This window comes from Oryctolagus cuniculus, chromosome 4 (assembly GCF_051225735.1).
Source record: "Oryctolagus cuniculus isolate XC-2025 breed Fujian yellow rabbit chromosome 4, ASM5122573v1, whole genome shotgun sequence".
Lineage (NCBI taxonomy): Eukaryota > Metazoa > Chordata > Mammalia > Lagomorpha > Leporidae > Oryctolagus > Oryctolagus cuniculus.
In genome coordinates, this window is record NC_142870.1 from 79,778,599 (window position 1) to 79,802,993 (window position 24,395).

At 50.5% G+C, this 24,395-nt stretch overlaps 1 protein-coding gene across 7 annotated transcripts in view; it reads right to left on the minus strand.

Annotated features, from left to right (window-relative positions):
* Positions 1-24,395, minus strand: part of MYLK (myosin light chain kinase) — a 214,543-nt gene that overhangs the window by 111,103 nt on the left and 79,045 nt on the right. For 5 of the 7 annotated variants that reach the window (XM_089331823.1, XM_089331822.1, XM_070072211.2 and 2 more), the window contains exons 3-8: positions 18,137-18,344; positions 6,655-6,703; positions 5,744-5,909; positions 4,324-4,489; positions 2,659-2,677; positions 1,035-1,558 (exon numbers count right to left, since the gene is read on the minus strand). In XM_089331823.1, the coding sequence (XP_089187949.1) occupies positions 1,035-1,558; positions 2,659-2,677; positions 4,324-4,489; positions 5,744-5,909; positions 6,655-6,703; positions 18,137-18,344 (1,132 nt within the window). The remainder of the gene's footprint in view (positions 1-1,034; positions 1,559-2,658; positions 2,678-4,323; positions 4,490-5,743; positions 5,910-6,654; positions 6,704-18,136; positions 18,345-24,395) is intronic. The other 2 variants (XM_089331824.1, XM_089331821.1) reach the window with 1 other exon arrangement.

The window sequence follows — 24,395 nt, forward strand, 5'->3', positions numbered from 1 at the left end:
ACAAACCGAGACGTGGGGAGGGCTTGACCTGGGGGGAGGGGCTCTGTCTACTCTGAAGCTGCCCCCCACTTCTCACCCCTCAGCCCTGTACCCCTCAAGAGTGCACGCCCTAAGACAGAGCAAGGGCCTTAGCAGGAGAAACACAAGGCAGACTCAGAAAATCTATGGGAAAACGGAAGAAAAAGGTAAGTTTGTTTTGGTGCAAAAGCATTTTAAATGCCTGAATCACTTTTTCTTTTTAAGATTCATTTTATTTATTGGAAAGACAAAGTTGCAGAGAGAAGTAGAGCGGGAGAGCGAGCGAGTGAGGTCTTTCATCGCTAGTTCACTCCCCAAATGACTGCAATGGCCAGAGCTGAGCTGATCTGGAGCCAGGAGTCTCTGTGGTTTCCCATGCAGGTGCAGGGGCCCAAGGATTTGGGCCATCTTCCACTGTTTTTCCAGCCCATAGCAGAGAGCTGGATTGGAAGTGGAGTAGCTGGGACTTGAACCGGCACCCATATGGGATGCTGGCATTGCAGGCCAGGGCTTTAACCTACTGTGCCACAGCGCTGGCCCCTTACTTTTCCATAATTTGCACTTTTCATGAGCTTTTTGAAGAGCCCTCGAATGTATGGATTTCAAAGTTGTTTTGCACCAACATAAACTTAACATTTTAACACCATTTTCCATGGACATTTGGGACTATCCTCATCCAAGGGTGATGGTCAGACCTCCACAGGTCAGGAAAAGGGAGATGAGAGGAGGATGGTGGTGATACGAGGGATTTTTCCATTCAGGTGGTATGAGTAAGGGCCCAGGGTTAATGCTCTTTTTGCAACAAAGAACAACTGGCCGGGCCACTGCTGGGTGTCTCCACAGGACAGGGAACATTTTTAGGCTGTGTCCTCTTGAAGGTGGCTTCCCAGGGGACCCAGTTCAAAGGGATGGATTGGAAGATGGGTACAGGAGGTGCAAGTCAGCTGTGTGTGGCAGGAAGGGAACGACCACCCAGAGGCTACCTTTTGGGAACCTGCAACCTTAGCTCTACTCACCCTCGCATTTGAACTTGACTGTTTGATCTTCAATGACCTCCTGGCTTTGGGGCTTGCTCTCAAATTTGGGGACTGTTGACTCCCTCTGGCTGTCCATGGGGGATCTCCTGGTGGCAACCTTGCTCACGACATCTTGACTTCCCGGGCCAGACTGCCTGGTGGGGAGGGTGGCTGGACCGGGCGCCGCTAGCCTTGACCTCTCTTCTCCAGAAGGAGAGAGAGCCCCCGAGACAGGTGCCCTCGGTTCTGGCTGCACCCTTGTGGGCTGCAGGGTGATGGCACTAGAAGTCTTCTGCAGGATCCTCTGGGCTGGGTCCCTGCCCGGCTCCAGCTCACACTCCCTCAGGGCCTGAGGCTGGCTGGCCGTGGCCCAGGCCGGAGGGCCACCGCTCTGGGGACTGAGGCAGTTCCTTCTTTCGGCCGCAGTCTCCAGGCTGTCCAGTTTCAGCCCCTTTGAGATTCCATTGGTCACCTCCCTCCTGATGTCTGAACTGCAGGCCTTTGTCCCACTCACAGATGACCTGCTGGGTGGGGAGGGTGGAGAAGGAAGAGTGGCGTGATCATCATCTGTTTACTCGCGAACACGACTCGCCACGAGCATGGATCCCCAGGGTCACAAAAGCCCACGAGTTATAGTGAGTGGGGGCAGAGTCCTCGCAGTTTGCCAGGTTCCCAAGCCCCAGCAGCAGCTGCTGTTCAAGCCTGCCTGTGCTGCACCCATCCCAGGCCCCATGTGGGCTACACTTCTCCAGTTCGAGCCCCCAGCCATTTTCTGTGTTGACTCTGGTCCTCTCCAAACTGCTTCCCATGCGGCAACCACAGTCGGCCTTTTGGACGTAAACTGGATGGCGCCATTTCAAGTTCGAGGACCTCCTGCAGCTTTCTGATGAGGACAACAGGAGCTCTCAAGAGGACCTGCAAGAATGCCCCTCTGGGAGCTGCTTTCTGCCCCTGGGCCCTCACCAGACACTGCTCTGCTGCCTGCCCAGCTGCAGGCTCACGGGGGCTTTTCTGGGCCCCCCACCTCCAGGGCTTTCACTCGCCAGCCCCCTCTGCTGGGAAACACCTGCGTCCTGAGCTTTTCTTCACCAGCTGACACTGCTGAGCTCCAAGCTCAAGGTTTCAGAAAAGCCACCCCTGACCCTCCACCGGCGAGCGCCTCTCTGTTCCTCTTCCTCGGAGGTATGCGCACCACGGATTCAACGCCCTTCCCGACACCAGGCTGTCTGCTCCCGCCTGCAGACTCGGCAGCCGGCTCGGAGCCTCAGCACGGCAGAGGGAGCACCTAGTGAACAGGGCTGACTGGGCAAGGGGTTCTGGCCAGGAGCCAGAACAGAGCAGAACAGAGCAGAGCTCCTGGCTAAGGATGGCTAACTGTGGTGACAACGCCAAGATCCTGAGAAAGATGGCGGCATTGGGTTTCCAAGCCCCTCGAATGGCAACAGCAATCCCAGCATGAGCCTGGACTGCCCGTTCCTTGGGAGAACCGACCAGAACACCCCGGCTAAAACAACCGGCTCTCCTTCCCAACACGATGACCCCGGGAATTAATTTCTCCATGGCCGCCTTTTCTCGAGGGACGCTGCAGGCTGGAAAGTATGACAAGGATAGAGCCGAGACCTACCTGTTGGCCTTGTCCACACCTGGAGGAGAGGGCGGGGAAGACAGATGGTTAGTGGAGACCACCAGGCAGCAGTTCCTTTCATTTACTTCCCAGTTCTGGCTTCCCAAGCATCCCTAACCCCAGCCCAACCCCCATCTCTGGGACCCCGCCCTGCTGCCACCCCCTTCCTGATTTCTTGGTGCTGAACTTGGCTGCTCTGATAAGGCCCTCCCTGCCCTGGCTCTGGCACAGCTCATCTCCACACATCTGTCCTGCTCTGTCTGGGTTTGTTGTTGTCTGCTGGGCCACAGGGGAAGTATGCAGTGTCGCTTGTGCCCCACCGTGAACAGATGCAGTGATCAGTAGCAGGGATCATCTTCTTTGGCCTTTTAACAGTGGCTGTGTCTCTGCCCACCAAACAAACCAGCAACAAAGGGGACAAACAAAATTAAACACCTTCTGAAGATGTCAGACCCGGACACCTTAACCCATGCTTGGGTCCTGTTACCCAAAGTGTTCTTCTTGGACAGATGTGAGTAATATGTTTTACAAACACCTGGAGCTTGAGCATACATGATTCCTAGTTTTTCCCTGCCATATTCATTTCTGAAATTTGTTATGGAAAACTTCAAAATATATAACAGTACAGAGACAGGTATAATAAATGCTGAAAGTCATCTCCAAGGAAAAAGACAAAGGGAACAGCAACCTTCTGCCCATCCTGCTGATCCCCCTTTTGCTTTGTTTTTGAGTATTCCCAAAGCAAACCCCAGCCAGCATCTCATTTTGTCAGTAAGTGCATCAGGATAGCAGGTCTTGACCCCTAAGTGGGTCACAGAGTTGACGTTTGCAGTCAGGACAGAGCTCTCGTTTCAGTGGATGAATAGAACAGAGAGCATCAGTGTGCACCGTGTGTAGTGTGGGTCAGAAGTGTCTCAGGAAACTCGGTTCAGCTAAATATGTTAATTTACATATGCAGGTTCTACATTGCTGTCTTCCTGTGGGCTGTGAAAAACACTAAGACCAAAAAAAGAGAAGAGGAGGAAGTTTCTGATTTAGGAAGGAGATGCAGAAGAGAAGAATCACAGCAGAGAGAGGGGAAGAAAGGAGGAGGTAGGGGCGAAAGTCACTTCCCTGGCAGATCCCAGAGCCCTACCCCTCCAGGCTCCGGCTGCACCCCCATCTGCATGCTCCAGCTTCCCCACGCTGGACCTGGAGGAACTGGAAGGGCTCTGAAGAGAAGATGCAAGCGGGGAGATCACAAAGGAAGAATGACAAAGGCTGGTGCTTAAAGCGGGGCTCAAAGTGGGTGCTGAGGTCGAGTCAGGGCAAGAAGGCACAGGGGAGCCCTGGCAGGTCGGGCTGGATGCCTGATGGGGAGGACAGGGTCAATGAGGAATTATGTTTCAGGCAAGTTAAATTCGGGGTGATGGCAAAACCTTAGCACATCGGTAACCAGAGAAACATAGAGAACTACGTAGCAATAAAGGACTGAGGGTCAAGTGTAGGGACACAAGTGGAGGTGGCGGTCAGCTCATAGCATCTTCCTGCAGGGCCGCTGTATGCCACCCACCTTTCTTCTGGTTAAAGACCCTGCCCCTGGGAGAGGGGTGGATATGCAAGCATGCCACCTGTATACACACAAGCTCACGACGGACAAGCAGCCCCTCCCCGACCAGAGGGTACCTTGGAGGAAGAGCTCAGCTGACATGGATGCCTTCCCTGACCCGTTCACCACCAAGCACGTGTACACTCCCACGTCGTCCTGGCTGACTTCCTGGATTTCCAGAACTTGCATCCCATTCTTCTCAGACATGGACACACGGGCACTCGGCTGCAGTGGCACGTTTCCCTGTGGATGGCAATGGGGCACTGTGGTCACACACAGGCCTGCTCACCCACTGGCACTGTCCTCCTGCCTCCTGCCAGCCATGGTGGGAGACACGTCAGGACTGGCAGCAGAGTCCTCTGCTCTGGGCTCTGGGCTCTGGGCTCTGGGCTCTGTCCTTGGGTATCTAATCACCCTGACCTGAGGTTTATGGTTGTACTGTGGCAGTCGGTTCAGCTCTGGAAAGTGTTTCAAAGGAGCCCAAGTTTGAGGTAGGAAACCCTATATTTATCACTTTAGTTTTTATTTGCCTCTTTGTCCTTTTTTATGGATTCAGAAGAATTAGGAAATAGGTAAAACATATCCTATCACCCATTTTTTAAAAAAAAATTTATTTATATAAAAGGCATAGTAACAGAGAGAGACAGAGAGAAAGATCTTCCATCTACTGATTTACTCCCCAAATGGCCACAAGAGCTGGGACTGGGCCAGGTGAAAACCAGGAGCCAGGAGCTTAATCCAGGTCTCCCATGTGTGTGTCAGGAACCTGAGTACTTGACCCATCATCAGCTGGCACATTAGCAGGGAGCCGGATTGGCAGCGGTGCAGCAGGGTCTCGAATCAGTACTCTGATAAGCGATGCCAGCATTACAATGCGGCAGCTTCACCTGGTATATCACAATGCCAGCCCCTGACACCCATTTCCAAAGAACCTATTCTCCCTGGCCTTGATCTTCCTGTTCCCCAAGATTCCTGGCTGCCAGGCTGAACATCTACTCCCACGCACTGCCTCCATGTCCCCTCCTCTGCCACCTCCGCCTTCACTTCACTCAGCCCTGCACGATTTATAGAGCACCTCCACATGGAGCCTCCAGGATACGCTGGGGCAGCTGGTACTCCTGCCTCACAGAGAGGTAGCCAGGCTTCCAACAGATGAGATGGCTTGTCCAGGGTCAGGGGTTTTCTGAAGCAGCGAGCTGTGTTTTAAAACCTAGGGCTGTAATTTCAAATCCACTCTCCTAAGGTGTCAGGTCTTCCCTGACTCAAAAACTTTTAGGCGACTTTGTGATCATGCTAGGAACTGTGTGGTCTGAGCAACAGAGGGAAGGGGCAACAATGACCATTGCTATTGAACACCCAGAGAACCTTGCAGAGGCACCCATGGCTAAAGTGGGAGGAACTGACTGGAAAGACAGACTCCACTAGCTGAAGAATCTGAGCCTGGACTCGCAGGGCCTCCAGGCCTGGCTCAGGGTCAGAGCAATCAGAACGCCTCACCTTCAGCCAGGTGACCTGTGGCTGGGGCCGGCCAGTGATCTTGCAGGAGAACCGTCCCATCTGCCCTTCTTTGACCACTGCTCGGCCCAGCTTGGTAGCAAACTTTGGCGGGCACTCTCCCCAGATGCTAGGCCGGGTCTCCACTGCTGGGGCTGAAAACCTGTCCCTGGGAAGAAATCAGATAAGGCAGCAACACAGTCCTCTTCCCTCTACCCCACCAAAGTCACACCCCACAGGCTGGGATCACAAACCATCAGAGGGTGGCCCGGCCAACTCTATGCATCAGACTTCCTCAGGGCCCTTCTGGGAAAATCTATGGCAGAACCCATTCTTCTACCTCCAGGACCTGCAGCTGGAGCTCAAGACTAGACTCCCTTGTTAGGTATACCGGATTTCTACTGAGCTCTGGCCCAGCGGTCTGGGTTTTGACCAACAGACTGTGAGCAAAGTGCTACGTGCTGCTTCCGGAGTGGACCCCCAAAACCCTCCTGCAAGATACTCCACTCTGTCTCTCTTGCCCACTCTGCTGGTTATGAGCAGAGGGTCCAGCAGAGGCTCCAAGGCCCTGGCAGGTGACTGAGCCAAAGAATGGAAGCCTGGGTTCCTGGAAAAGAACGTGCAGGGTTCTGCAGCTATTCACGTCGATCTGAACAGAACTTCCCTACGGAGCCAGTGGAATCTGGGGCTTGCCCATTATAGCAGCTACTGTTACTTGCCTCTTCTGGGTCCGCTTGCTTATATCTTCTGACCACTGCCATCATGGTCAGAGGTGCTGTGTGAGTGACACAACGTCTCTCGCAAGCCATTGTAGCCTGGATGCCCAAGAAGCCTCACTCCTAGATGCATCCTGGCCCAGCTGGCAGGAAAAGCCAAACCATACCTCCCCACGACTTGGACATCCTAGAACTTACCCCAAGGTTTTGGAAGCAACCGGCTGACCATGCTTCTTCACCAAACCTCCTGCAAGTAGGAAGCAGAAGGTTAGAGTTGGGTCTGAGCCACCAGCTGAAAGCAGTGGCAGTCAGACAGGGATGGAGGTGAGGCAGGACAGTGATGGCAACAGTTGGCCCTGGTGAGCACAGGGCGCCACGGAGGCACTCCACGTACAGTAGCACGTCCAACAATTGAATGAGGCTGATACTGTACTGTCCTTCTATTGTTCAGAGAAAAGTAAGATTCAGAGGTTAAGCAATCCTTGCAAAGACACAGAGCCAGGAACAGTGCAGGGTTTCACTTAGGTCTGCCAGGTTCTAGAACACTTGACCCCTCTGCTGAGGTGGTAGGGGCCACACTAGGCCTTGCATCATGTGGATTACCTGTGGTGACCCAGGGTGACTCCAGAACATGACCCCATCAAGGGAGAGAGGGAGATGCCCAGGCATACCTCTCACTGTGTCTATTCACAGTGGGCACAAGCGACACTGCATACTTTCCCCTGTGGCCCAGCAAACAACAACAAACCCAAATGGAGCAGGAAGATGCGTGGAGATGAGCTGTGCCAGAGCCAGTCCCTCCCCAGAGTCTGCAGGGCTGCCACCTGGGCACCCCCAGTCCTGGGCAGGGCACTGCTGGTCCCGGGTGAGCCACTGCCCTGCCGGGCAGGAAGCAGTTAAACAGGGAACCCAGCAAGGCGGCTAGGTCATCACCTTAGATTCCACCGCTCCAGCTGGGGACAGCAGATTCATAATGTGTCTAGGAAGCAACTATAAAGTAGTGTTGTTGTTGTTGTTTTTGTTTGGAGGAAGGGGAGGACGAGGAGAGGACGTTTGTGAGAGGGTGATCACCGTGGAAGCTGTTCTTTGGCGACAAGCTGGGAGTGTTTACAGAACCCTACCCAGGGCAGGCATGGGAAGGGTGGAAGTCATTCTCTGATATCAGCAGGCAGCTGCTCTGGGGAATTTGCAGGGTGTTTACAGGAAAAGGATAAACTTCCTTAAACTCTAGCACCAATCTCATTTGCACAGCTGCACAGGATGGAGCAAGGCAGGGCCACCACATGTGTCCCTGGGCAGCCGTCCTCGTTTTAAGGCTCACCAGACCTCTGTGGACGACACACATAAAGTCACGGCTCAGAATGCCTGGGACTGCCACACAGGCATTTCTGTCTAACGTGACTCCTTTTGAGCAGGGTAAACAAGACTTGGTGCTTGTCATTCCATCCTCTGCTCTCCGAAATGGTAAGAGAGGAGTTCAAAGATTCCCAACACCAAGGAATGACCAATGTTTAAGGCGATGGCAATGCTAACCACCCTAATTTGATCACAACACATTGTACTACATCTATTAAATTATCACATTGTATTCCTTATGTATGTATGGCTTTAAAAAGATGGAAGAAAGTAAGAAAAAAAAAAAGCCAAACTCTGATCAAGGGAGAACCTGTATGTCAAAATGCCACAGGCCCTTCAGCCTTTGCTGGAGAAAGTGCAGTGTCTAGTCCTTCCGGAACATGTCTGAGAAGTGACGGGCAGAAGCTTGATTGTTGCTTCTGGAGAAAAAGGTTCTGCTCCTGGGCCAGTACCCCTCTTCTGTGACTGACTCCCCCGGAAGGAAATGATGCTAGACAGTGAAGAGGGTTTGCAAAGCTGTTCACTTAGGTCTTATCTGTATTAGCAAAAACTGGAAATGCAGCAAATGCCACCCAGGAGGAAGACAGCAAGTAGCTAAATACAGTATATAACTAGTCACCTTATCCTGCATGAAATTATGCAGAAATCTGTGAAGATATTATCTCCTTTGCTCCTAGGCAAACTCCAAATGGGCTACGATCCCTTCTCGCCCCCAGCTCCAGTCTAACAACAGCCCTCCGTTCCCCTCTCAGATGCGTGTGCACACTGGACAAGGGCCACTCCCCTTCGAAGCACATTCTCTTCTGCTTTTCCCAGGCCGCCAGTCTTCCCTCGCCCTCCTTCCATATTCGGCCTTTGCATGCTGGGGTGCCCTGGGCTGCATCCCAGGCCCCTTCTTCAGCATGCTCTACCCCCATCCAGCAAGTCTAAGACGGCCCCAGAGCTCTAAAGACCTATATACACTGACAACCCCTAAACTGTATCCCTACCAGAACTTCTTTTTCACTCATCAGAGGTATCTGGAACAAGATCTAGCATAGCACAGGTACCCCAAAATTTAAGTAAATAAATACATTCTACGAAAAGAGCAGCATACAAAATTACTGATTTGATTGTGATCAGAATTGGGTAAAAAGTAAAGTAAAATACTCAAACCTAGGAAAATGACCTGAAGAAAATTATATCAAAGTGTTTTCACACAATACAATATGACTCAGCCGTGAAAAGCAATGAGGTAGTGATACATTCTACAACATGCATGAACCTCATATGCTAAGTGAAGGTAGCCAGACACAAAACACTACATTTTCTAGAATTCCTTTCATAACGAAATGTCCAGGAGCAGCAGATCCACAGAGAGAGAAGCTGGCCATTAGCTGCCTGGGAGCTGGGGGAGGAAGGGATGGGAAGGCAAGCTCAGTGGGTAGGGGGCTTCCACGTGGAGCGAGGAACAGGTCCTGGGTGGTTGCACAACACCCTGAATGTACTCAATGATGCTGAAGCAGATACTTTAACATGGTTAAAATGCTTAGTTTTATGTGTGGTTTGCCATAGTAAAAAAATAAAAATTAGACTGAGCAGTTTTAAAACTCTTGAAATCTAAACATCTTAATCCAAAAGTTAGTTTCTTTAAAAATACAAACAAAAGCAAAAATATGGCATTTCCCCAAAGAATAGCAAAAGAAAGGGTGAGAACATTTATGGTATGATTCAAAGATAACACACAAAGCAGTCAGCTAAAAGTGGAATTGAGGAATGCTTGTTTTAATGTGAGTTAACACTGGAGAGCTTACATCAAAACAAAAAGAGACTCTGGGCTAACAAAACCAGCGGTCTCTATTTTAAGAAAAAGAATTGAAGCTGCAAATTGTCAGATAAGGCAAAATTAATTTTGCAAAAGTATGAAAACCTGGCAGAACAGGAAGGCTACGTGGAAAAATAAGTGGAAAGGGGATCAAGTTAGAAATGCCGAAACTGGAAGGGTGAGTTAGGAGAACTGAGGAAGGAGGATGGAGTTGTGGAGGAGAGGCAAGGGCTGAGAAACTGAGGGTGCTCTAGCAGTCACGGATGTTTCAAGGATGAGCAAAGGAGAATGCTGGGGGTTGCAGGAGTGAAAAGTTCAACAAAAGAGGGGATAAAAGCAGGTCTAGGCTTTTTTTTTTTTTTTTTAAGCTGAAGCCTATTGAAAGAATGCAAACAGAATATACCACTCACAAAGTGAATAATGTGATCAAGATTTTAAGGGGGTGGGGGAGGAATGCTTCCAAAATGCATGGTCATGTAATTTATCACCAAAACAGGGACTCCCACTACCAAAAGGGGCACAATTAATAATCAGGTCAGGACAACAGGAGTAAACCAGGACGGGTCCAGGCAAACTGGGGAGCAGCCACCCTACCCATGGCCAACTGTGAAGTGTTTCTGAAGCATTGCTTGGCATAGCAGCTCTCTATCAGAACAAAGGGAGAGAAGGAAGTGTGGGCAGAGAGGTGCCGCATCCACTAGTTCATGCCTCAAACTCAGGCAATAGCCTGGGGCTGGGCCAGTCCAAAGTCAGGAGTTGGGAACTCCACCCAGGTCTCCCACAGGGCAGTAAGGACTCAACCACTTGAGCTATCACCTGCTGCTGCCTGGGTGTGCGCTGGCAGAAAGCTGGAACTGGGAGAGGAGCTGGGGTTCAAAGCCAGGTGCTCTGATGCGAGATGTGAACATCCCAAGCAGCGTCTCAACCATGATTCCAAACTCCTCCCTGTGAGGCATTTAGTGATGCCCCTGCATCAGCCTGAACTGAAGCTTATCACTAATCACCCCTACGCACAGCTTCAAAAAGAAAACAGATGTAAAGCCTGAAAAATATAAGGAGATGTGGAAGGAAAGTAAATTATTGCAATGCTTCTTCCAATATGTAACTACTCAGGTGTGACTACCTTGATACGTAAATGCTCAGGGACATCAGAGGACAACAAAGCGGTCAGATGCTTGTATAAACTCCTGACATGTTTAGGTCCAAAAAGGAACAACCAAAATATGCACCATATAAGTAGAACAGGAAGATGAATGGGTACAGGTATACAGGTGAATACTGGAATAAAAAATAGTATTAAGATGAATAACACACACACACAAAAAAGATGAATAACACAGGAGATATTATATTAAAAAGAAATAAGAAAATAACTTAAAAAAACCATATGGCGTGACAAGATACAGATCACTCAAGTGGAGAAAATGAAACAAAAAATATAAATGTGGTGTCAAAACAATTCTGTTTTATGATACGAGATCAAGGAGTCAAAAAGTCATCACAGAAACTTTATCAACGTCTTAAAATCCTAACATTTCTTCACTCAGTGGAAGGGTTTGACAGAGGAGCAACCACAAGAGGCTATGGAGAAGCTGTATTTTAGGGCAACAAATAGTTGGGACCCCAAATAAGAAACTTCAATATTTAATCTTTTTAGTTTATCACTATATCTTAAAATTTTTTTAAAATATGTAAGGGGTCCGGCGCTGTGGCGTAATGGGCAAGGCCATATTGGGTATTTGGGCCCCTATACCTGTGTGGGAGACTAGGAAGAACTCCTGGCTCCTGGATTTGGATCAGTGCAGCTCTGGCCGTTGTGGCCAATTGGGGAGTGAACCAGTGGATGGAAGACCTCTCTCTCTCTTGCTCCTTCTCTCTCTCTCTCTCTCTCTCTCTGCCTCTCCTTCTCTGTGTAACTATTTCAAATAAATAAATCTTTAAAAAAAATCAAGTGAGCTAAATCACAGCTCAAATTTTAAAAAAATATGTAAGATGGCAATATAATTCAATGAGACACCTACATTTTCTGTATCTCCACTAATTTAATACTGTTTGGGGGCTGGTGCCGTGGCGTAGCAGGTAAAGCTGCTGCTTGCAGTGCTGGCATCCTATATGGACACCGGTTTGAGTCCCGGCTGCTCCACTTCTGATCCAGCTCTCTGCTATGGCCTGGGAAAGCAACAGAAGATGGCCCAAATCCTTGGGCCCCTGCACCCATGTGGGAAGACCTGGAGGAAGCTCCTGGCTCCTGGCTTCAGATTGGCATCGCTCCGGCCATTGCAGCCATTGGGGAGTGAACCAGCGGATGGAAGACCTCTCTCTCTCTGCCTCTCCTCCCCTGTCTGTATAATTCTTTATATAAAAAAATAGAAAGTAATTGCTTCTATAGCTAGAAATGCTACATCCCATTGAGTGGACAAATGTGCTCAGAGTTAAGTTTTTTGGAACATTTGAGGCTATAAGGTTTATTTCTTTTAAGCTCCTACCTCCAAAATAATTGTTTCTTAAATTGTTTGGCTTGATTTTGTAACTTGGGAATGCTATTTTTTTTTTTTTTTTTTTTGTATTACTGAGGACTAAGGAATCTCTGGTGCATGTGTTTGTGGCATCTCTGTTCCTGCAGGACTGTGTGCAACTGGGGGGAATTTTTGCCTTCCTGTCACAAAGCCCCTGGTGCACTCCTAGTGCCCGCCTACTAAATGCCAGCAACTGCCTACTCACTGGGAAACCAAAGGGGCCCCGCTGATCTCCTAAGTGCCTTGTGGAGGGTGGGGCTCCCTCCATCTGGGCATCTCTGGAGAAATGCTGACATCAGGGCTTCTCATTGATATTTAATGAAGGGAGTGGAAAAAGTTGAACCTTAAATTGCTCAGTGTGGGTAATGTTTGTATAGAAGCTCTGTGAGTAGGTGTGTCTTCTCCCCTCTTGGCAATCCTTGCCTTTCTCCAAAGGGCAGGTTTTAGTGCAGCTTTCATTGTATACTTTGGCTTTCTTGATGAAGCTTCGTCCTTATTTGTAGTAGGGACTCAATCCGAAGAGGTTCCAAAGAGAGCCACACAGCAAGCTGACAAATATAATGGGAATTCGAAAAGTGCACAGAAAAATAGAATTAGAAGATAGACTAATTTGGTACAAAAACTTTGTGAAATTCATGCCAAGTGTTTTCATGATTTGCGTCTCTAGGAACTTCTTGAATGCCTCTCGTGTGGGTGAATTTTTTTCAGAGCTTTTTCGCACCAAAATACTCTCATCTTTTAATTCCATTTTTCCACGAGCTTCTTCCTGTATTTACAGAACTCCTACTGTGGGTCAGACCTACTATGGGACCTGCCCTGCACCAGGGAATTCAGTAAATGACAGAAGATCCAAGATTTTGCCTTCATCGAGTTTACAACCTAGCGAGGGAGAAAAACACTGAATAATTGGAACACAAACACATTCAAGCATAAAGAACTGTAAAGAGGTGAGTGTGCAGGGAGAGTGCCTAATCCAGCCACTCAGAGGTGAGGCAGGGCTCCCCAGCAGCAGTGATGTTTGAGTGGATGCCAGAGAGTGAGCAGAATCCAGGTAGAGAGGGAGGGGGCAGCATGGGCTCAGGTCCTAAGTGAGAAAGGCCTTGGAATTAAAACAAATATTTAAAAATGCATTTGAGAGGCAAGGAGACAGAGTTCCCATCTACTGGTTCAATCCCCAAAGGCCTACACAGCCAGGTCATGGCCAAGCCAAAGCCAAGAGCTGGGAACTCCATCTGGGTCTCTTGTGAATCACAGGGGCCCAAGTACTTGAGCCATCACTTGTGCTTCCCAGGATGTGCATCTACACGAAGGTGGAATTAGGAGCGGGGTTGAGATGCAAACCCAGGCACTTGGATATGGGATGTGAGTGTCCTAATGGTATCTCAATGGCTAGGTCAAATTTTCACCCCAGTTCTCAAATTCTTTTATTCTCAATTAATTTATTTTTCATTATTATTTTTATTTTAATTAATTTTATTATTATTAATTATCAATTAATTTATTTGAAAGGCAAGGTTACAGAGAGAGAGGGAGAGATAGAAATAGAGATTTTATCATCCACTGGTTTACTTCCCAAATGACTGCAACTGGCCAGGTCTGGGTTAGGCCGAAGCCAGGAGCCTGGAATTCCATCCAGGTCTCCCATGCATGTACAGGGGCCCAAGCACTTAGGCCATCTTCTGCTGTTTTCCCAAGAACATCTGCAGGAAGCTGGATTGGAAGTGGAGCAGCCAGGACTTGAATGGTGCCCACATGGATGCCAGCCTTGCAGGCAGCGGCTTAACCCACTATGCCATAACATCGGCCACCAGGCTTGATTCTTGAAAAAACTAGAAGGGCTGTAGGCTGGGACTCGGTAGGCAAGGAGGGGGCTGGAGAAGTAAAGTGCTAATCACACGGGCAGGGCCTCGGTGAGGGTGTAGAGCTTCAACTTAAAGGCAGCAGAAAATCTCTGGAGGATTTGAAGGGAGGGAGTGAGAAAATCCAAATGAAGCTAAAAAAAAAAGTCTTTATTTTCATCTACTTGAAAGGCAGAGTGAGAGAGCAAGAGGGAGAAACAGAAAGGGATCTTCCATCTGCTGATTCACTCTCCCAAATGCCGCATAAGCCAGGGCTGGGCTGGGCCAAAGTCAGGAGCCAGGAACTCCACCTGGTTCTCCCCCGTGAGAGGAAGGGACCCGGGCACCTGCAGGGAGCTGGATGGGAAGTGCAGAGCAGCAGAGACTGGATCCTGCATGCTGATCTAGGATGCCAGCTTCCAGAGAGGCAGCTTACCCCGCTGCACTAAACAGCCGTCCCCCATGTGAATGTTTGAAAAAGGTATTTCACCCAGCTCTGTGGAACTGGACTAGGGCGTGAGTGGCAGTGAGGAGACCAGGTGGGCACATCTGCAACAAGTAAGTGGCAAAGATGGCAGCCAGGACCCGGGTATGGCAGTGGGGATGGAGAGATGTCCGGCCACCTGAGAACAGCAGAGCCTGGTGCAGTCTGATGCGGGAGTGGGAGGGGAGCATCCGAGGGCAGTAAAGTTGCCCAGCCGCCCTCTTTCCTAAGGAGAGGTGGCTTGTCACCTGTCGCTGTGTCTCCTTAGGGGCAGCCATAGCCCCAGCCATACATGCTAAGGGGCCTCTGCCAGGGGTTGCCTGTGATGTCAACATGGTCTCGCCCTACACAAACTCTTCCTTCTCCACCTGCTACCTCTGCAGAGGGAATTGCAGAGCCAGTCACTGTGGCTGAAATGACTGTGCTTCCATTACCCTTGGCTGTGAGACTCAGTAACAAGGAGCAGCTAAGGGCATCATCCAAGGATGCCCACCATACATGCACTAAAGAACCAAGGCTTCCCCAGGGGGTGGAAATGAAATATGGACCATGTGGAAGACAGTGGCCACCTGGTCATTCACAGGTAAGGCAGTCACCTACTGGGTAGTCAGAGATGCTACCCTAGGGCTCAAAGGGATGGGCGCAAAGTTTTATTTTGGAGGGAGGAATAGTTCAGTAATTGCTTCCAGTGATCTCTCAGCTGTCTTCACTAAGTCCTCTTTAGAGAAATGCAGGTAACTCGGAAGAGAGAACATCACAGACTTCCCTTAGAGTCTTCTAGAGGCCAAGGCCCCTGGGCGCCTCGCTTGCTTCTCTAGATCACCTGTCCACTGGGACTCCCCAGACAACGCTAAGCTAGTGGGCGTTCCCTGCAGCACCTAAATCACAAAGCTAATTTTACATCAGTTTGCTAGAAAGAAAAAAAAAAATTTACCCAATTTGAGACACTCTCTCCTTGCAGGTCTGATGACATGTCAGTCATCTGGCTGCTATCTTCAGTACAGGTGCCACTCAATGGGCAAGTGCAATAACAGGAAGGTAATTTTAAGAATAACTCTGGAGGGGACGGCGCCATGGCTCACTTGGTTAATCCTCCACCTGCGGTTCCGGCATCCCATATAGGCGCCGGGTTCTAGTCCCGGCTGCTCCTCTTCCAGTCCAACTCTCTGCTGTGGCCTGGGAGGGCAGTGGAGGATGGCCCAAATGCTTGAGCATCTGCACCCGCATGGGAGACCAGGAGGAAGCACATGGCTCCTGGCTTTGGATTGGCGCAGCGCCGGCCGTAGTGGCCATTTTGGGGGTGAACCAACGGAAGGAAGACCTTTCTTTCTGTCTCTCTCTCTCATTGTCTAACTCTACCTGACCAAAAAAAAAAAAAAAAAAAAGAATAACTCTGGAGAGAGCTGACACAGCAATTAAGTCACCACTTTTTTTTTTTTTGACAGGCAGAGTGGACAGTGAGAGAGAGAGACAGAGAGAAAGGTCTTCCTTTGCTGTTGGTTCACCCTCCAGTGGCCGCCGCGGCCGGCATGCTGCGGCCGGCACACCGTGCTGATCCGAAGCCAGGAGCCAGGTGCTTCTCCTGGTCTCCCATGGGGTGCAGGGCCCAAGCACTTGGGCCATCCTCTACTGCACTCCCTTGCCACAGCAGAGAGCTGGCCTGGAAGAGGGGCAACCGGGACAGAATCTGGTGCCCCGACTGGGACTAGAACCCGGTGTGCCGGCACCGCAGGGCGGAGGATTAGCCTATTGAGCCACGGCGGCGGCCACCACTTGGTTTAACCACCTGCATCCCATATTGGATATATTGGGTTAAAGAAAACATATTAGAATTAATTTAATTTGATTTTTAAAAAAATGTTGATACTGATGATACATGTGTGACTCACATTGTATCTCTTGTCAGACAGCACCATGTCCAAGGACAGGCCTGGGGCCTGTGCATCAGAGGAAGCTCCCAGATGGTGGGTGCTGTGCCTCTTTCTGGCTCTGTACCAGGCCTCAGTGGCCTGCCCCCGGGAGGTGGGTGGGTACCAGAGCCAGCTTTAGGGAGCCTTTTCTGGGGCTCAGCCTAAGATTGGCTCCTGTGTGCAAGGCCCTGAGTGGCCATGTGGTCCTCTCATTTAGGCACTTGTTCTCATAGGAGACACTGCAAGTGTCTTGGTTCCGATTGCTGAATTGGCAGTCAGGTGAGGACACTTTCTACTTGCAGGCTTCCCTCTGTACATAGATCCAAGGACCCTGATGCAAGTTCAAGTAATTATGATGACTGCTGGGAGCCATTCGCCAGTGGCCGTGCTTCTCCCTGCGCCACCCCGTGGGACAGCCGTGAGCTCCAACTTACAGAAAGGAAAAGAAGGCTCGGAAAGATCAATTTCCCCCGTTAGAAAAGTAATAGAACTAATTTTAATCCAAGACCACTTGAGTTTCGTTCCACCCCACAACACGGCCTCCCAAACTTGATCATGAAGGGCTTCAGGTATGATTCGTGTTCTTAATCCTAGGGTCTCTCTCTGTTCTCTCCAAGTAGCAAGCGCACCACAGAGAGCAGGAGAGAAGGCAGAAGGGCTGCTGGCTTCCCTGTGTACAAGTCTGGGTTAGCCTGACGCAGTCAACAACAAATCCATGGGAGAAGTGCATCCTTCCAGGCCTGTGCTCTTTGGATGACTCCACAGCACACAGCAGCTGGAAGCAGCCTTTGGTGCATACCCAGGGCCTCCAGCCTTGAAGACATGTGGCATCTTGGATGGCCTGGGCCAGGGTCCCCCCAAATTAATATCAAAGGGGAGAGAGCAGGATCAAGAGCCCGAGTCTTCTCCCCTTCCTCTGAAGCCCTCCTGCCCTATCTCCTCCTCCTCCCTGAAGGGCCAGGACCTACTTGGTTGAGCCATAAAATCCAACTTCCTGAACAATGGGGATGGCAGAGAAGGTTTTCGTATCAGCCAGGTTTTATATACCCACCCAGGACTTACTCACTCCAGCCTTTCTTTAACATGGATCATAGCAAATGAGGACTGGGGCAGGCTGTGGAGACCTTGAATCCAAACCCTCAACTCTGTGGAAACAGAGGTCAGGAGGTTTCAAGTTATACATCTGAATGGCAAAAGTCAGGACCAGGACCTCAGCCTCTGAAGCATAACTCAGCGCTCTCTGCATTCCCCTGGCTGCAAACAGGACCTCAGAAAAGGAGACAGGGTAATTGTTATTTGTAGGCCTCAGCTCAAAGTCTGGGCACTGACAAGTGGGTAATGTAGGGGACAGCACAGCACCAGCACAGCAGAGCTGAGGTCCCTCCCGAGACCTGGCCGGGGCCACTGTCCATCAGGAGTGCTCTGCCATGGCATTTGGAGGTCATTGAGACAGGTGAGTCACGATGAAAGAATTTAAGGAAAGCACGCAAACTATGTGCATTCGGCCTGAGAAACAGCCTGTGTGCCCTCCCACGGTGTGGGGAAACAAGGCAAACAGGGCAGAGAGAAGTGCACCTTGCCCCTTCTGGAACCTTCCCCAGCCACCTCAACCCTCCCTCCACAGTCCTCGCAGGTGATGTTCCTGATAACCCACATGAGATGCCAGTGTCGCAGGCAGTGGCTCTACCTACTGGGCCACAGCACCGGCCCCGAGCTCCTCCATTTCTCAAGAGAGGCTGAGGCGGAGCTGCAGTACTGAGGCAGGAGCTCACCTTCCACCGTCAGCTCCACGGTCACCTGGCGGGCACCGCTGCCGTTGCTGGCCTCACAGGTGTACTTCCCCTTGTCCTCCTCCTGGACAGCGTGGATCACGAGGCTGAAGTTCCCCCGGGTACCGTGGTCCTGCAGGAAGCGGCCCCCTCTGGGGAGGGGCTGCCCGTTTCGGTGCCACGTCACCTGGGGCTCTGGGTAACCCCGGACCTTCAAGGAGAAGCAGAAAGAGTAAGAGCTTCTATCTCCTGAGTGCTCACTCTGTGCCAGCTGTGGTCTGAGCTTCTGCTGCGAGCTCAGTCTCTGGTTCTCATTTCAACCCTTGATGCAGACACTACTTTCACCGCCACTATACAGAGGAGGAAACAGGCCCACAGGATTTGAGTGACTTCCCAAGGTCTTGAAGGTACAAGGTGCATCCTGGCCCCAGAGCCCACTGCCCCTGTGCCTCTTCAGCCTGGCTGTGTGTAAGTCACTGGGGAGTGCCCAGGTCCCACCCTAGGCCAACTAAATCTGAACCCCACTGGTAGGGACTGAGCATGACCCCTAGGCCAGTGCTTCTCGCCCTAACACTCAAATAAATCCCTGCAGGATCTTGTTAGAATACATATTCTGCTTCTACACGTCTGGGTTGTGGCCCACGATGCTGCATCTAGGACAAGCTCAGTGACCCTGCTGGATCCTGGAGCTCACCTTGAGTCGCAAGGACTGGGACCTGCACCTCCCAGTGTGGTAGCCATAGCCACAGGTTGCAGTGGGGCACCTGGAATGTGGTGAGTGAGACTGAGCTGCACTGTGAGTGTACATTACACACTGGGTTTTAAAGACAGTAGGAAAAAAAAAGGACTGCAAAAATCTCAGTAATTTGAAAATATTGATTACATGTTGAAAAAAATAGTATTTCTGATATGTTGGTTAAATAAATTATTAAGATTAATTTCATCTGTTTCTACTTTTAAAAATATTTATTTGAAAGGCAGACACAGACACACACACACACACACACCCCTACCCATGGCCGGGGGGTGGGGTCAGGAGAAGTCTTCCAACCATTGGTTGATTCCCCCAATGCCCACAACAGCTGAGTTGGGCCAAGTTGAAGCCAGGAGCCTCCCATGTGGGTGGCAGGGACCCAAGTATTGGAGCCATCATCTGGTGCCTCCCAGGGTGTGCATTAGCAGGAAGCTGGATTGGAAATAGAGCCAGGATTCAAACCAGGAAGTCCGATATGGGATGAGGGCATCCCAAGCAGTGTCTTAATTGCTGTGCTAAATTCGTGCCCCTCTGCCTGCTTTTAAAGTGGCTACTAGAAGAGTGACAACTATACACATAGGTACATACAGCAGTCACGTGGCCTCCCTGGGGCCTGAACCTTTCTCTGAGATAGCAGCTGGCAGCTGTTGAATGTTCAGCATTTATCTAACTACTGAGGCATCTGAACCTCACAGTAACTCATTCAGAGACAGGTCAGCTCTCAAGAAAGAGGAAAATACAGAGGTCAATTCCAAGCAAAGAATTCACTTAGAGTTTAGAAACAGAAAGCTTCCTAGGCCCTCAAACACCTGAAACCCAATAGGCCCCACAGAAGGGAGCAGCAGGGCTCAGCTCACCAGTGCATAGCCGAGGACCCAGAAGTGGGAGACCGTAGCCCTGGGAAGGTACAGGTGACATCACAGAAGCCTCTTAAGGATGAAGGTGATTGGGTTACAAAGTAGTGGCAGCAGCAGCTCTTATGCACATACCTCCTCTGAGACAAGGGAGAATGGGTACAGATGAAGCAAAATCAAAATTTGCTACATGATCCCAAATAGCATGTACAAAGCAAGCCACCAATGACTTAGAAGAATCCTCCTGACAACTTCCTGTGAGGTCAGGGAGTGATGCTGTCTCGGCCCACGGGGTGGCATCCAACTACGGTTACGACCACAAGCACTTGGCGCAGGAAGACCTGTGCTGAAAGCATCACTATTTGTCTGTGGACAGAGCTCAGTTCCCCTCCACAGACCCGATCCTCAGTAGCCGGGATGTGGATTTCTTGCTGGGGAAGGAGCCTCAAAGCACAGCGCGAGCCCTTGGAGGGAGCCATCGCCCCTTGGTTACTCCACTGATCACCCCTTCAGCCTAGCCTCTGAGTCTCCCAAGACCTGCCCATGCAGCCCCAGTAATTTGAAGCCAGGCTTCGATGAACAAGGAACAGCAACAAAACACAACTCTGAATCCTATTACCTGCCTTATTTCCTTATTTGTAACTTTTGGAAACAAACAAAAAAGTCCCTTTCCTATGAGAATCTAAACTGTACTGGTGATAGAGTTGGAACATATGTGTGGAGATGCTCAGATTCTGAAGCTGATCCCCCCAAAAGTTAAGTCAACTGTATGTCAGGCCACCGTAGTCCCACCAGAGCAAATGCATCACACCTTAGGTGGACCAGTTCTGGGGACTGAGGACCTCACAGCTGTTACAATTAGGAACAAAACATTAACTGTGGTTGTCTCTGGGTGGGTGAGATTGAGGTTCTCTGCTCTTTCCCTTTTAGTCAACAATTGGTTTCTGGTATTTCTGCACATAACATACCTGCCTTTGTGAAAGAGAAAAAAAAGTTAAATGTAAAACAAGCGTTCCTTTTATGTTAGTGTGTCTGTAAAACAAACGTGCGGCACATGCGAGGCCCTCACAGTGCTTGAGTCTGGCAACAGAAAGCAAAAGGCTGCACAGACAAACGTGGCGCATTTGCAGGTGACATGTGTCATGCGTCTGTGTAAATTCATGTCCTTGGGTGGCCCTAGCTTGGCACAAAGGCTCACGTGAAGGAACATCAGACAACAGCTACCCGGTTGAGAACAGCAGAGCAAACCCTTTCCTGCAGGAGGAGGAGGCTTGGCAAAGGGTCCCGTGGTGGATTCCCAAAGGCTGGCCTGCCCGCCAGGGGAGGACGGGACAGAGAGGAGGAGTGGAGGAGCTCTGCTCTGGCAGGAGATGAATCATTAACTGCACCAAAGGCCTCCCTGCATTCCATCATAGGCAGCTGGCCCCCTGCAGCAGGGCCATCCACAGGCACGCTGGCCCCCTGCAGCAGGGCCATCCGCAGGCACGCTGGCCGGCTCTGGTTGCCCATTAGGCCTGGAATCACCAATGATTAACCAGGGAAGTTGCAAGCACTCCAGAGCTCAGGGACACGATCCCTCAGTCTCTTTCTCTTTTCCTCTCACTTTCTACACGTTCCCCAAACTTACCTCTGAAATGCCCTGCTAAAAGAAATATTCAGGAATTCAAAAATATGCTGACACTGGCATTGGAGTTTTCCAATGATATTTATATAGTATTTTGGATCTGAAGCAAAGGCAGGAATTTCTGTCACCTTGCTCAGTTCCAAGGTCTAAATGATTTGCAACGTCACTCCTTGTCCTTCCAATCCAGGGAAAATGTGTTCAACTTCTAACATTGCCTAAAAATTATTCAGCTTCAAGGAAACCCATTTTTACTGTCTGCCCACTCTCCTGGGCTCCTAGGTTGGGACGGAAGAGAGGCATTGGGCCACATCCTTGGGATGCGTGACCGCAGTCCTGCCCTCCCTGGCAGCCCCACTTGCCCTCCTCTCTGCCCTTCAGCCACAAAGCTACAGCTGAGACTCTGACGGTCAGGGCTTCATCCAGAGCATGGCAATGATCTACTGGTCCTTCCCTCATCAGAGGCCTTCCCCACACAGAAGCTGTTCTTGCAACACTGAGGGAGGTGTGTAGGCTGGGATACCAGGGCAGAACCTAACATAGGGCTTCAGAGGACCTTATCCACAAACGCTTGTCATCACCCCACGTGGCTGGGAACGGCCTGATGCTGGGAACCAGGAGCATCCACAACAGCCACAGAGCTGGCCACAATGTCAAGCACACGCAGCTGACAAGAGGCCTGGAGGGGTGGACGGTTTGCCAGTGATTTCACGTGGCAGATTTGAGTCTGCAATGTTGGACTTCAAGCAGAGTGACTGCCTCCATTGTCTATTCATGGTTTTGGGGACCCATGTTTTCTAGAACCCAAGCCTATTAGATAAGTGTCCGTTATCTAACAGGCCTTCGATGTCTTAAAGGTTAAAGCAGAAGCTGCTCCTCACGTATGAAAGAAATCAAACGGGTCACAAACGATACGGTCACACCAGGAGTAGATCTTGGGCTGTCATCCAGGATCCACAGCGGGACAGGGTAGGGGCTGTGCATATGTCAGCAACACCCCTGGGACAGTCAGTAATGCAGAGAGGAGAGCTGGAGATCTGTGGCCTGAGTGTCCCGTGCCTGGCCTGGCCTCCTTTCCTCTTAGGGTTGTAATACCTCCCTTTTGTTGAAGAAAATGCTGCTCTTGCTATCTAAGGTTCCTTCCATCTCTGAATTTTTATGCTTTTAAATGGTGACCCACTTAGCTTCCTGGGGAAGATTCTTTCCTCTCCCTTCCACTCTCCTGTGGGCCCAACCCACAGCTTCAGTACCCTCTAATCCTCCATATGGGGAAACCGAGTGACCACAGGAGAAATGCCCAGGACATGAATAGGCAGCCCTGACTTCTCACCATAATGAGTTTTTGGAAATGGCCCCAAGGAGGGTCACTCTAAGGAGAGTCATATTTTTGCCACAGAAACCACGTTTAATTGGAGGTTGTGTTCTTGGACAAAAGCCTCAATATCAAATAAATCAAGGGCATAGCCAAGACTTGTCATGAAAATGAAGATACAGTAACCATAAGCCCGATAATAGTTTTAAAGAGCAAGGCTGCACTCTGGCTCTACAAAATGTCCTCAGAAACCTTTATGGCCTCAGAAGGCCTTCAAGGAACGGGGCTCATGGGGTCTGATGGCTGAGGCTAAAGCCAGGCTGCAGAGAGGCAGCTGCTGCCTGTGTCACCTGAAAGACCATTTCCTGCTGCTGTCTTGAGGTTTACTGAACAACTAAACGTGAATAATTCTAAGGCTTTTTATTTTTTAAATTAGAAATTGCTTCTTTTAGTTTTTAATTTTTTAAAAAGATTTCATTTATGGCCGGCGCCGTGGCTCAATAGGCTAATCCTCCACCTTGCGGCGCCGGCACACCGGGTTCTAGTCCCGGTCAGGGCGCCGGATTCTGTCCCGGTTGCCCCTCTTCCAGGCCAGCTCTCTGCTATGGCCAGGGAGTGCAGTGGAGGATGGCCCAGGTGCTTGGGCCCTGCACCCCATGGGAGACCAGGAAAAGCACCTGGATCCTGGCTCCTGCCATCGGATCAGCGCGGTGCGCCGGCTGCAGCGGCGGCCATTGGAGGGTGAACCAACGGCAAAGGAAGACCTTTCTCTCTCTGTCTCTCTCTCTCACTGTCCACTCTGCCTGTCAAAAAAAAAAAAAAAAAAGATTTCATTTATTTATTTGAGAGGCGGAATTACAGAGAGGGAGAGACAGAGAGAATGGTCTTCCTCCACTAGTTCCCTCCCCAAATAGCTGCTATGACTGGAGCTGAGCCGATCCAAAGCCAGGAGCCAGGAGCTAGGAGCTTCTTCCGGGCCTCCCACACAGCTGCAGAGGCCCAAACACTTGGGCTATCCTCCACTGCCTTACCAGGTCATAGCAGAGAGCTGAATCCAAATAGAGGCAGCTGGGACAAGAACCCACACCCATAAGGGATGCAGGTGCCACAGGCAGAGGCTTAACCTATTACACCACAGTGCCAGTACCCCCGGCCCCCAAGGCTTTTAAACAAATTTCTAACACGTGTCCAAGACTCTCAACCCATTCCTGATTGTGCAGGACAGGATACCAACGCTGAGCCAGAGCAGCGGCAGGTTCTCTGTCCCCACAGTCCCTGGAAGAGCTTGGGGAGCAGCAGAAAGAGGGTGACCCTGCCGCTGCGTGCTCTGTGGCCCTGATGCACACGCTGCAAGCCCACAGCTACAGGACACAGCTGTGGTGGCCCCCCTGCCAGCCAGGGCAGGGCAGGAGAGAGGAGTAGAGACCCTTGCCCACACTGTAGCTGGAAACGGACCAAAAGGAGAGACGGCCAGGCAGAAAGCAAGCATGCCCGCAGGACTCAGGAGCCAGGAGGGTGCTCCAAGGAGCCCTGAGCCCAAGACGAGGGGTTGTCCATATTTTGCTTGGTTGCTGAGGAACTGAATGGATGCTGGGAAAGTCTGGCCTGGAGCATGGGACATCCAGGGAAGCTCTGAGGCCGACAGAGGCTGGCCCTGTAACACCACCATCTGTCCACTCACAGGGGCCTGCCCACTCGGGACTTCTTGCCCAGTACCAGGC